Source organism: Canis lupus, chromosome 25 (assembly GCF_003254725.2).
Source record: "Canis lupus dingo isolate Sandy chromosome 25, ASM325472v2, whole genome shotgun sequence".
Classification (NCBI taxonomy): Eukaryota; Metazoa; Chordata; class Mammalia; order Carnivora; family Canidae; genus Canis; species Canis lupus.
The window spans coordinates 18,593,630-18,607,572 of record NC_064267.1 but is presented as its reverse complement, the minus strand read 5'-3'; the positions used below and the strand labels follow the sequence as shown (position 1 = coordinate 18,607,572).

At 37.3% G+C, this 13,943-nt stretch overlaps 1 protein-coding gene across 3 annotated transcripts in view; it reads left to right on the top strand.

Moving 5' to 3' along the window:
• The window catches only part of RNF17 (ring finger protein 17), a 116,594-nt gene extending 102,781 nt beyond the window's left edge, over positions 1-13,813 (top strand). For all 3 annotated transcript variants that reach the window (XM_035716124.2, XM_049101106.1, XM_035716118.2), the window contains 5 exons: positions 4,504-4,672; positions 7,727-7,862; positions 10,087-10,276; positions 13,048-13,147; positions 13,639-13,813. In XM_035716124.2, coding sequence (XP_035572017.1) covers positions 4,504-4,672; positions 7,727-7,862; positions 10,087-10,276; positions 13,048-13,146 — 594 coding nt within the window. In that variant the 3' untranslated portion in view covers position 13,147; positions 13,639-13,813. The remainder of the gene's footprint in view (positions 1-4,503; positions 4,673-7,726; positions 7,863-10,086; positions 10,277-13,047; positions 13,148-13,638) is intronic.
• Positions 13,814-13,943: the final 130 nt, after the last annotated feature.

Sequence of the window (13,943 nt, the reverse complement as noted above, 5' to 3'; positions counted from 1 at the left end):
CATCTTCAATTACTTCATAAGTGTTCTATAGTTTTCAAAGTACAGATCTTTTACTTCTTTGGCTAGGTTTATTCCTAGGTATCTTATGGGTTTAGGTGCAGTTGTAAATGGGATCGGTTCCTTGAGTTTTTTTTCTGCTCCTTCATTATTGGTGTATAGAAATGCAACAGATTTCTGTGCATTGATTTTATATACTGAAACTTTGCTGAATGCATATAAGTTCTAACAATGTTTTGGTGTGGAGTCTTTTAGGTTTTCTACAAGGAGTATTATGTTGCCTGCAAATGGTGAAAGTTTGATTTCTTTGCCAATTTGGATGCCTTTTATTACTTTTTGTTGTCTGATTGCTGAGGCAAAAACTTCCAGTACTATGTTAAATAGCAGTGGTGAGAGTGGACATCTCCTTTTGTTCCTGACAGTGGAGGAAAAGCTCTCAATTTTTCCCCATTGAGGATGATATTAGCTGTAGGTCTTTTGTATGTGGCCTTTATGATATTGAGGTATGTTGCACCTAACCTTACTTTGTTGAGGATTTTTAGCAAGAAAGGATCCTATATTTTGTCAAATGTTTTTTCTAAAAAAAAAAAAAATGCTTTTTCTACATCTATTGAGAGGATCATATGGTTCTTATTCTTTCTTTTATGTGGTGTATCATGTTGTTTCATTTGCATATATTGAACCATCCCTGTAGCCCAAGAATAAATCCCACTTAATTGTGGTGAATAGTTCTTTTAATAAATTGTTGGGTTCAGTTTGCTAGTATCTTGTTGATAATTTTTCCTTCCATGTTCATCAGGGATATTGGGCTATGATTCTCCTGTTTAGTAGCATCTTTGTCTGGTTTTGGAATCAGGGTAATGCTGGCCTCATAGAGCTTTGGAAGTTTCCCTTCCACTTCTGTTTTTTGAAACACTTTAAAAAGAATACGTATTAATTCTTCTTTATTATCTGGTAGAATTCTGCTGGGAATTCTGGTCCTGGACTTTGGTTTGTTAGGATGTTTTTTATTACTGATTTAATTTCTTTGCTAGTATGGGTCTGTTCAAATTTTCTATTTCTTCCTGTTTCAGTTTTGGTAGTTCATACGTTTCTGGGAATTTATTTCCTAGAAAGAGATTGCCCAGTTATTGGCATGTAATTTTTCATAATATTCTCTTATAATTTAAAAAATATTTATTTATTCATGAGAGACAGAGAGAGAGGCAGAGACATAGGCAGAGGGAGAAGTGGGCTCCTCACAGGGATCCTGATGTGGGACCCAATCCCCAGACCCGGGACCAGGCCCTGAGCCAAAGATAAATGCCCAACCACTGAGCAACCCAGGTGTCCCTATTATAATTATTTGTAGTTCTGTGGTGTTGGTTGTGATCTGTCCTCTTTCATTCATTATTTTATTTATTTGGGTTCTTTCTCTTTTTTGATAAGTCTGGCTAGGAGTTTATATATTTTATTCTTTCAGAGAATCAACTCTTACTTTTGTTGATCTGTTCTTTTGTTGTTTCAATATCATTTATTTCTGCTCTAATCTTAATTATTTCCCTTTTCTACTGGCTTGAGGCTTTATTTGCTGTTCCTTTTCTTGTTCCTTTAGGTGTATGGTTAGGTTTTCTATTGGAGACTTTTCTTGCTTCTTGAGGTAGACTTGTATTACAATATACTTCCTTTTTAGAACTGCCTTTGCTTCTCCCAAAGGTTTTGGATTGTCATGTTTTTATTTTCACTTGATTCCATCTTTTTTTTTTCTTAATTTCCTGGTTAGCCCATTTATTCTTTAGTAGAATGTTCTTTAATCTTCATGTATTTGTGATCTTTCCATATTTTTTCTGTAGTTTACTTTGTCATAGTGTTGTGGTCTGAAAATATGCATGGTATGATCCCAGTCTTTTTGTACTTGTTGAAGACTAATTTGTGACTCAGTATGTGATATCTTCTGGAGAATGTTCCAAGTGCACTTGAAAAAAAAAATGTGTACTCTGCTGTTTTAGGATGAAATGCTCTGAATATATCTGTTAAGTCCATGTGGTCCAGGGTGTCATTCAAAGCCATTGTTTCCTTCTTGATTTTCTGCTTAGATGATCTGTCCTTAGCAGTAAGTGGGGTGTTAAAGTCCCCTACTATTAGTGTATTATTATCAATAAATTTCTTTACGTTTGTTTTTAATTGATTTATATATTTGTGTGCTCCCAAGTGGGGGCATAAATATTTATAATTGTTAGATCTTCTTGATGGATATACCCCTTAATTATGATATAGTGCCCTTCTTCATCTCCTGTTACAGTCTTTGGTTTAAAATCTAGTTTGTCTGATATAAGTATGGCTACTCTGGTTTTCTTTTGGCACATTTTAACATGGTAGATGATTCTCCATTCACCATCTCACTTTAAATGTGTAGGTGTCTTTAGGTGTAAAATGAGTCTTTTATAGGCAGCATATAGATGGGTCTTGTTCTTTAATCCATTCTGATGCCCTGTCTTTGGGGCATTTAGTCCATTTACATTCAGAGTGATCATTGATACGAATTTAGTGCCATTGTGTTACCTGTAAAGTTGGTATTTCCAGTGATGATCTCTTTCCTTTCTGGTCTTTGTTGCTTTTGATCTTTTTTTCCCCCAAAGAATCCCCTTTAATATTCTTGTGGGAATGGTTTAGTCGTCCTGAATTCCTTTAGTTTTTGTTTGTCTGAGAAACTCTTATCTCTCCTTCCTTTCTGAATAACAGCATTGCTGAATAAAATATCTTGGCTGTATAGTTTTCCCATTCAGCATGTTGAATATACCCTGTCACTGTCTTCTGGCCTGCCAAGTTTCTGTGGACAGATCTGCTGTGAACCTCATCCATCTTCCCTTATAGGTTAAGGACTTTTTTCCTTGCTGCTTTCAGGATTCTTTCCTTGTCTGTTTGTGAATTTGACTATTATATGTCTTGGTGATGGCTATGATTTGTTGAATTTATTGGGAGTTCTCTGTGCTTCTTGAATTTCATGGTCTGTTTCCTTCCCAGCTTAGGGAAATTTTCAGCTATAATTTTCTCAAATACACCTTCTTCCCCCTTTTCCCTCTTCTTCTTCTGGGACTCTTGTGATATGAATGTTATTAAGCTTTAAGGAGTTGCCAGGTTCTTTAACTCTTTGTGATCCAATACCTTTCATTCCCTGTTCTTTTAGCTTCATTATTTTCCATAATTTTATCTTCTGTATCACTGATTCATTCCTCTGCTTCTTCTGTCCTCTATGTCATGGTATCCAGTCAGTAATAGCATTTTAAATGTCAGCCTGACTAGTTTTTATTTCTTTTATCTCTGCAGTAAGGAATTCTCTCAAGCCCCACTAATATCCTTATAATTGTCGTTTTAATTTCTGTTTCAAACAGCTTACTTATATCTATATTGATTAAATCCCTCGCCATCAGTTCTTCCTATTCTTTCTTATGGAGTGAATTCCTCCATCTTGTCATTTTGTCTAGGTCACTGTTTGTGTGATGTTAGGAAAGCCTGTCAAATTCCTGCTTTTGAAAGTAATGGCTATATTAAGAACTCCAAAAATGAGGGGGGATCCTATATGCATTATGCTGTTGTGTTTTGAGGCTCCTACCCTCTCATCAGTCCTCTGCAGTTTCTCCTTGCCTGCAGTGGTGGGTGTTTGGACTTTGTCCACTGTGGCAAATTTTAACTAAGTGTGTCTTGATCTGCTTATAAAAAGAAGCTAGATTCCCCTCCCCCGCCAAAAAAAGAAGAAGCTAAATCCTATTTCCCCTAGAGCTGAAGCTTTTAGCACTCTATGATCAGTACACTTGGTGCATGTGAGGGGTTTATGCTGGTTTTCCAGGGGAGGAGCCTGCTGCACTGATTCTCAGGCTGACTTGCCCTAGTGGGTGCACCTACAGGGCACAGGGGGGTGGGGGTTGGTGTAAGCAGCTCTGGTCTCCACTGTGGGGGTGCTGTGTCGCTCCCTGAGGTCACTCAATGCTGATGGGAGGTGTAGAGGGGGAATGATGTCACCCTGCTCTCTCATCCCTGTAGTGGGGAATTCAAGCTGCTTCTGGAAGCCCTCACAGAAGAGCAATCACCCCTCTTGTGCCCCCAGCTTATGTCAGTACTGGCTCAGGATTTCACACTAATAGGCTCAGTCAAGATGTTGAGGGTGGAGAGGGAGCTGTAGGACCTACTTCCAAAAAGTCTCTCATGGATGTTGCCCACAGGCTCAGTTATTTGCCCTGTGGGCCTGCCCACTGGCCTGCTAAGAACATAGCTGCATGCTTCCCTGAGAGCGAACAGTTGTAGAAAGAGCACACCACCAAGGCAGAGGCCACATGTCTTTAATGATCTATCTCAGGAGCCATATGTCATCACTTATGTTCTTTTGATTATAAAGATCAACTCTGGTATCATGTGGGATCATAGGGGCCATTATTAGAGGCTACCATAATAATAATAACTTTGTCAATATAAATGAATACTAAAAATTACAGAATTTGAAAGCTTTTTCCTTCCCTTTCTCCCACTTAGGTGTATATTTGCCTTGATTCTGTAGAAAGTTGTAATCTGTTTAACCAGCATAGTGATACAGATGACAGCGGAGTCAGCTGGGAATCTGAGTCTGAGAGCCTTAATGAAGCACTGCGGAGGTTTAATAAGAATGTGGAGACATTTCCTCCTCTGACGGATTTTAGAACAGGTATACTAAATTTCCTGAGTAAAATGGGATTCTTAATAAACCGTTGATTTGCTTTAATGAGCTTTTGAGGTTTGGCTATTTCTAATGTTAATGCATATATTTTTTAATTTTTTAATTAAATTCAATTTAGCATATAGTGTATTATTAGTTTCAGAGGTAGAATTTAGTGATTCATCAGTTGTATATAACATCCAGTGCTCATTACATCGCATGCCCTCCTTAATGCCCATCACTCCTGAGTGATCTACCCCATCCCCCCACTTACCTACCCTCAGGGAACCCTCAGCATGTTCCCTAGAATTAAGAGTCTCTTATGGTTTGTCTCCCTCTCTGTTTTTGTCTTATTTTATTTCTCCTTCCCTTCCCTATGTTCATCTATTTTGTTTCTTAAATTCCACATGAGTGAAATCATGATATTTTTATACACTTTATATGCATGATCTCTCCGAATCCTAAGGACACTCTATAGATGATCTTTCTCATTTTCTAAATGAGTAAAGTAAGAGAAGGGAAGTAACAGCCTTGGGTCACTTCCGTTTTCCAAAACTCAGCTGCATTGGAAAATTGACTTCATAAAGGTGATTTTTCTAAGCTTGAGGTTTTGCCAAAGCTCCAATTGTTAGAGTTGTCATTCATACCTAAATGGCAGTAATTTTAATTACAAACCACCTAAGTTGATAATTTTGAAGTACAGTAGGGGAGCCCAGGCTGTGTCCTGTCCTGTCAAGATAGGTCAAGTTGTGCCATCTCTTTTTTTCTAATCCATTCCTACCCATATTTAGAAAACATATGTGACTCTTCTATGAAGAAAATGTATCTTGTTACTGCTGTTGACAATTTCTGAAAACCAGGAGTGGTGTCCATACATTTTTACCAGTATGCGATATTATAGAAATGTATTTATTCATAGCATTTTGTACAAATCGGAGGATATACTACTAAAGCAAAGGAAAACATCAGCCTAAAGTCTTACCTGATTTTACTCAATGATATTTTAATGGGTTGTGACTCATGTTTGGCTGATAAAGACCACTTGCTATTCCCTCTGGAATGTTCATCCAAATCGTATAGCAGTTTAGATTGTTGCTCAACTGTCCCTCTATTGCAGGTGTTGCCTGTCCTCCCCATGTAAAGTAGCACTGCTTGTCACTCTCCCTTACCCGATTTTTCTCCATGCTTCTATTTCTTTTTTAAATAGCACTGTGAGGGCAGCCCAGGTGGCTCAGCGGTTTAGCACCACCTTCAGCCCAGGGTCTGATCCTGGAGACCTGGGATGGAGTCCCATGTTGGGCTCCCTGCGTGGGGCCTGCTTCTCCCTCTGCCTGTGTCTCTGCCTCTTCTCTCTCTCCTCTCTGTGTATTCTCATGAATGAATGAATGATAAATAAATATAAAATAAATAGCACTGTGAGCAGGAACTCTTTGTACTGCTGTGTCACCAGTAGTTAGAAGGGCATCTTTCACAAGTTAGGTGCTCATGAACATTTGTTGAATGAGTAAAATAATAAATTCATGATTTTTTCTTTTTATAAACTCAGATTTATAGTCTGGAAGAAACCGTTCCTTCCTCATTGTCTTCTTGTCTCAAGAGAAGTCACAGAAACATTCTGTGTGTAATGTGATCATTCATGGAGTTATATATAGCTCCATTTTCTGTGGGTATTTTTTTTATTCCTCAAGGGTTTTTTATAAGTATGCACATGTACAAGTTGATTCATAGGCAAGTGCCTATTAAGTTGTTTTGTAGGTTAAAATAACATGACAACTAGGTTGGGTTGGGTTTTTGGTTTTTGGGTTTTTTTTAGTTGTGTTTTGAGAGGAACCTTCAGCCATGTTTCTAAGGCTGGAAATGGTTGAGACTGTTAACAGTGATTCAGTCCATTGCTTACTATGCAGACAGCTCTATTAGAGGAGATTTTTTTACTGTTCTATTGATAATCTTTTCTATAAACACAAGAAATTGTTTAAAACTCTGTAATAAAAATCTTGTACATTAGAGTCCTGTATTATTTAAATATCACTTTCCCACAGCTACACTTCTGTGGAGATTATGTAGAAAAGAATGATGACATACAAGGGATGGAAGTAGAGCAAGACAAGGGCCTAAAGTATGTTCCATTTGCTCTGAAATCTAAAAGTGTATGGAGAGAAGTACATACTATATTAATTTTTTCAGTTTTACTCAAGCCTAGCATTCATTCATTCATCGAGCAATTGCTTGTACCAGGTACCATATTAGGAATACATATACGGTTCGGCACATAAGAACTAGTGGACTAGTTGAGAGGGGACATGAAAACCATGTTCAATATGAAAATAACAGCTCATAGCAAAGGTAGATGCACAGTACCATAGGATCACAGAGAAACCAGTGACTAGAAGTAGTAAGGGCTTTTTAAAAGTCATGTTGGAGCTAACCTTTGAGAGATTTTTCAGAAAAAGTATATGGGGAGCCATCTAGATAAGGGGAACAGCCACAGCCATGAGCTGAAGTAGAGGCTCGGGTAATTCTAGCTAGGTAACACTTGAGAATATGGGGTAGAAGTTGGTTGGGAGTAGATTGTGAAGAACCCTATAATTGCAGTTGATATTGTAGATGGTTATAATGCCATCGAAGAAACAAGGGCAATTGAATTTTTTAAATTTAATTTTTGTGTTTTTAGAATGGATTGGAGGGGACAAAATTGAAAGGAATTGCAGAAACCATGGTATATCTTTTGCAGAAGATGATGGCTTAAAAGAAATTTCAGGAGTCTAACAAGTGGGGGCATTGGAAGGATAGTCTAAGCCATGGGCAGAAGAACTAGGAACTATGAGAATGGGAGAAGTGCTTTTCTTCAGAGCTTAATTCTTAGGAATTAGGAAAAACAAAGTGTATAAACTGTAAACAGAAAAAAAAAAAACAGAATCTAACATATGACAGACTGTTGAATGTTTAAACCTGAATGGTAGGTTTATGGTGATTACTTTTTCTTTGTACTTTTCTGAATTAAAAAAAAAAAAAAAACTGTTGTTTAACAAGGCAGTGTGATTGTTCTTTTTTCTGTCTTTCCAGAAATGCCTTGCCTTGCAGAATATGATGATGGCTTATGGTATAGAGCAAAGATTGTGTCTGTTAAAGAATTTAATCCTCTAGCTGTCCTGGTACAATTTGTTGATTACGGATCAACTGAAAAGCTGACAATAAACAGGTTGTTTTTTTTTTTAAATCAACTTAGTTGAATTAAAATTTAAGTTTTAAAAATAATAATTATTGGGAAAGTTTTGGTTTACTTTTAAAGAAAAACTTTTAAAGCGACTTAGGATTTTTAAAAAATCTGTAAGTCTTTTTATTGTGGTAAAATAGAAAATTTACCTCGTTAGCCATTTTTAAGTATACATTTGATTAATATTAAATATATTCTGGATGTTGTACAGCTATTGCCACTGTCCATTTTCAGGACTTTTTTGTAATCCTAAACAAATTCTGTACCCATTGAACAATAACATTCCATTCCCTTTTCCTCACCTCCTGGTAATCTTTTTCTACTCTCTGTCTCTGAATTTGTCCTATTTTAAGTACCTTACATAATTACTGTCAGACAGTATTTGTCCTTTTATGTCTGGTTTATTTTACTTAGGATAATGTTTTCCGGGTACACTCAATTGTAGCATGTATCAGAATTTCATTATTTTTATGGCTAAATAACACTCCTTTGTGTATGTGTATATATACACACAATGTTTTATGTATTCAAATGTTGATGGACACTTCAGTTGTTTCCATCCTTCAGCTGTTGTGAATGCTGCTGCTATGAACATTAATGTACAAGTAGCTGTTTGAGCCCCTTTCAGTTGTTTGGTATGTACACCTAGAAATGGAATTGCTACATTATATGGTGCTTTTGTTTGACTTTTCGAAGAACTGCCAAACTTTTCTGCAGTGTCTGTACCATTTTACATTCCCACCAGCAATGCACAAGGATTCCAGTTTCTCCACATCCTTACCAACACTTGTCATTTTCCTTTTTTTTGTTTGTAATATTTGTGGTTAAATACATGTATCATAAAATTTGCCATCTTAACCATTTTATTTATTTTTTTAATATTTATTTACGATAGAGAGAGAGAGAGGCAGAGACACAGGCAGAGGGAGAGACAGGCTCCATGCTGGGAGCCCAACGTGGGACTCGATGCCGGGGCTCCAGGATCGCGCCCTGGGCCAAAGACAGGCGCTAAACTGCTGAGCCACCCAGGGGTCCCCCCATTTTATTTTTTAAAAGACTTTATTTATTTATTTATTAGAGACACAGAAAGAGAGAGAGAGAGAGAGAGAGAGGCAGAGGGAGAAGCAGGCTCCATGCAGGGAGCCTGACGTGGGACTCGATCCCGGGTCTCCAGGATCACCCTTCACCCTGGGCCAAAGGTGGCACTAAACCGCTAAGCCACTGGGGCTGCCCCATCTTAACCATTTTAAATGTACACTTAAGTAGTGTCAACTATACCCACATTGTTATGTAGCCAACCTCCAGAACTCTTTTCATTTTGCAAAACTGAAAACTCTGTACCCTTTATACAACATCCCCCATTCATTTCCCCCTCTTCCAGCCCCTCGCAGCCACCATTCTTTCTTTGCCTATGAATTTAACTATTGTAGGTATCCCACCCATATAAGTGGAATCATACAGTATTTGTCCTTTTGTAACTGGCTTATTTTACTTAGCATAGTTTCCTTAAGGTTCACCATGTTGTAGCATGTGTCAAAATTTCCTTCCTTCTTAAGGCTGAATAATATTCCATCATGTGTATATACTACCTTTTACTTATCCATTCATCCATGGATAAATGGATATTTGGGTTGATTCCCTTTTGTGACTGCTTTCACTTCATTAGGACTATATACTGGGAAGTGGAATTGCTAGGTCACATACTCATGCTATTATTAGTATTTGGAGAAACCAGCAAACTATTTGTTTCCATAGCAGCTGTACCATTGTGCACTGAGTGTCCAGGGGTTCCAGTCTCTCTCCACATTCTCACGCTTGCTGTTTTCTGGTGTTTTGATAGTAGCCACCCTAATGGATGTGAGGTTGTATCTCACTATGGCTTTGCATTTGCATTTGGTGATTAGTGATGTTGAACACCTTATCATGTGCTCGTTGGCCATTTATGTATTTTCCTTGGAGAAATGCCTACTTTTTAGTGTATATTTTTTCTCATTCTGTAGATTGCTTTTTCACTGATTATGTCCTTTGCACAGCTTTTAATTTTGATGTAGTCCAATTTATTTTTTTCTTCCATTGTTTGTGCTTTGGTATTACCTAAGATTCATCACCAAATCCAATGCCATAAACTTTTCCCATATATTACAGCTTTAGCTGTTAGAGAATTTTAATTGTGACATTCTGAACATCTTAAGAATTTCTTTTGTGACAGACTACGTCAAATTCCACTTCACCTTATGCAGTATCCAGCCCGAGCCATAAAGGTTCTCTTGGCAGGATTTAAACCTCCCTTAAGAGATCCAGGAAAGACAAGAATACCATATTGTCCCAAATGGAGCATGGAAGCATTGTGGGCTATGATAGACTGTCTTCAAGGAAAACAATTGTATGCTTCTTCCATGGTAACTATCTCAATTAGCCAAAATCTTATTGAAGCTATTTCTAATGTCCCTATGTTCACTTTCTAAAGTGCTTTCTATCAATGCAAATCTAGATGTAAAAAAATGCTTTAAACATATAAAGCTGTAAATACTATAAGATTAATTTTAAGGCTTGTTAAAATTATGTTTTAGTTTATATTTAGCAAAATGTATTAGCCCTATAATAATATATCACTGATGTAATGAATAAGATGAAAATGACCAAGCTGAGTATCCTATAATCAACTCATAAATTGAGGGAAATGAAACATTTGTAAACCATTAATAATATGAAGTAGAATGAGGTATGTTCTACAAAAAAAAAGTATAGGTGCAAGGACTGATTATTTCCATCTAGAGAGATGAGGATATGATACGGTATTTGCCTCCTCAGCAGGCCAAATAATCAGTGAACAGGTAGGTCTGGGAAGTGACATTGAGCTGCATCCTAAAAATAGGAAACCCCAGAATGGGAATTCAGGTCAAAGCCACGGAATGAATTGAATGTACTAATTTTGAGTTGTTTAATGCAGTAGAACCTGTATCAAAAGGTTTAGATAAACACAGCACTCACATTCGACACATAGCACATGCAAATAAATATACAATGCACACTATACTTAAAGAATATAGCGTGCACAATATACAGCACACAAACACCCCTACATCACATTCTCACCACATATACAACATATACCAAGCATATGCCACATAAGCCACACACAGCACACAGGTACCAAAAACCTTTTACACATACACTACACATATACCACAAACACAGAGAACACATATACCATACACACAGTACATTGAACACTCTAAACACACACAACAAACAAGAATTACATAAAATGTACAAGACACACAAACACCTCATGTAACACACACACCATACATATCCCACTACAGAAATACCACATATTCACTATACATCCCACACAAAACCAACATGACATAAACAATTCAAAAATATACACCATACATACACCACTCATGACTCACATCACAAAGCACTCATACCCTGCACATAAAAGAGAAACATACAACAGACAACACATATAAAACATACAAAATACATTGCAACCAAAACACCCAAACACGATATACTCACCCATTCAACACATACCAAACATATAACACACACAAATCACTCAGCATTCAGACATCACACACACCTAACATCATTTGTACTACAGACTACACACACACAACACATATTCATCACATATATCACATCTCCCAGTACTTACCCCACATATCACACACCACACACCAAACATACCATGCATATATGCCACATGCAACCATGGTACACATACCACACACTCCAAATATACAACATACACTAACATATAGCACACACACCACACATATACCACAAAAACACCACACACATATAAAAATAGACAATTCACACTACAGAAATTTCATTCACACACTACATATATACCACATAGGCACCACACGTAACCAACACCACAAAAACATGCAACACTGGAACACACATACCACTCACAACAGACACCAGCATACACCATACACTAAAGCAGATAGCATACACACAAATATACCACACACAAAACACATATGGAACATAAATACACCAAACACACTGCACACATGAAACCAACACACCATTTATACCACATACCATATATATATCAAACACATCACACATACACCACTTAAGCATCATGCATACCATACACTACATACAACACTTACACTACACAAATACCACATACATTAAACATACATGTTTGACACCATATGCCTCACACACAACACATACAACTACACCATGCACCAGTCAAAACTACACTCACATTGCTCATATACCAGGCACAACACATACCACACACACTCCATACATACAGCACAAACTACACATAACACAACACAAAAACCACACATGAAAATATACCACACACACACACACACACAAAAAAAAAGAAAATATACCACACACTACAGAAATACCATTCACACACATTTACACCACACTCACCTCACAAACCTACACCACAACATACACATCACACATACACCACTCAACACCACATATAACACACAAAAAGACAAAATGCACAACATGCACAGAGTACACACACACCTGGAGTGCCTGGGTGGCTCAGTTGGTTAGGAGCCTCACTGTGATTTTGGCTCAGGTCATGGGATTGAGCCCTGCATGAGGCTCTGCACTCAGCACGGAGTCTGCTGAGATTCTCTCTCCCTTTCCTCCTACCCTCTGCTCACTCATGCACACTATTTCTCAAATACATAAATCATTGAAAAAAATACACACACACAGGGGCACCTGGGTGGCTCAGTTGGTTAAGCATCTGCCTTTGGCTCAGGTCATAATCCCAAGGTCCTAGAATCGAGTCCTGCATTGGGCTTCCTGCTCCCTCTCCTCCCTTGTGCTATATGAATAACATTCAAAATTTCATCAGTTTATGCATAAAAGTATAATGCCCTAGGGGTAGAATATAAATGAATTTTAACAGGGATGGTACTATTAAAGCATATTGGCTTAATCTAGAAAAACTTTGGGGAGGAGTTATATTTTAAATAAACTATAAGAATGGGAAGAATAGGATTTAATAGGAAACCATTACAAAGACCTTTTTAAAAGACAGATGATTAGTAAGTTTGGAGAATGCCCTTTCCTTCTTATGTGATGTAGGCCAAATGTAGGAGGGAAAAAGCAAAGATATTACTGTATTTTCCTGACAACTATGTTTTAATTTTAGGCTCAGGCACCAGAACAAATAGTGACCTTATATGAAGATGAACAGTATCCAGTTCATATGTCACTTGTAGAAATGGGGCTGGCAGACCGAGATGAATGATGTAAGCATCATGACTTCTTGTTCCCCTTTATAATCAGCATAAGGCATGCTAATATAGTGGAGATTAAATATACATTAAATATTTATATTGCCTGTAAAAGCACCTCTTCAGACTCTCCTTGATTTCTCAAAGAATGACAAAGCTCAACAAGGATCTTTCTTCTAGACTCTTCTTCGTAGGCCCTTTTCACCTACAGAATACCAGGATCAAAGAGGATATGCATCTGTAAGAATGCTTGGAATGGTTATCATGACTGTTATAGTGCCAGAGAGTGGTTGGGGATGGGCAGAAGAGCAGAAGGAAGTGGGCACATAAGACTGTGGTATGCACAGAACATATTGGACAATCCATGACCTAATCGCAAAGCTATCAAAGTACCTGGGTAACCAGCTGTTTATTCATCCACATAAATGTAACAAGTGATGATTCAGCAACTAGTTTGAACATGTAATTAAGCAAAGGTTTTAAATAACATGCATTTTGTTTTTCAGGTATACAGTGCAGAACATCTATACGGCAGCCCAGAAGAAAGTTTTCTGTTATATGTAGGCCATTTCAGGCTTATTTTTCTTGACTTGTTCTGCAGTAGTGCTGGCCTTTTTCCTTACATGTTAAACTGTCAGGAATTGTTTGAAAAAATAGTTAATAAATATTTGCTTTCAAATATTTTCTGGTTTTATTTTACAATAATTTCAAAATCAGATATTTTAGGCACATAAAAAAATATAGTTCATTTTATAACGAATGTGAATTAAGTTTAAGAAGGACTCAGTACAGTTGGAGACTCCTGTAGGGT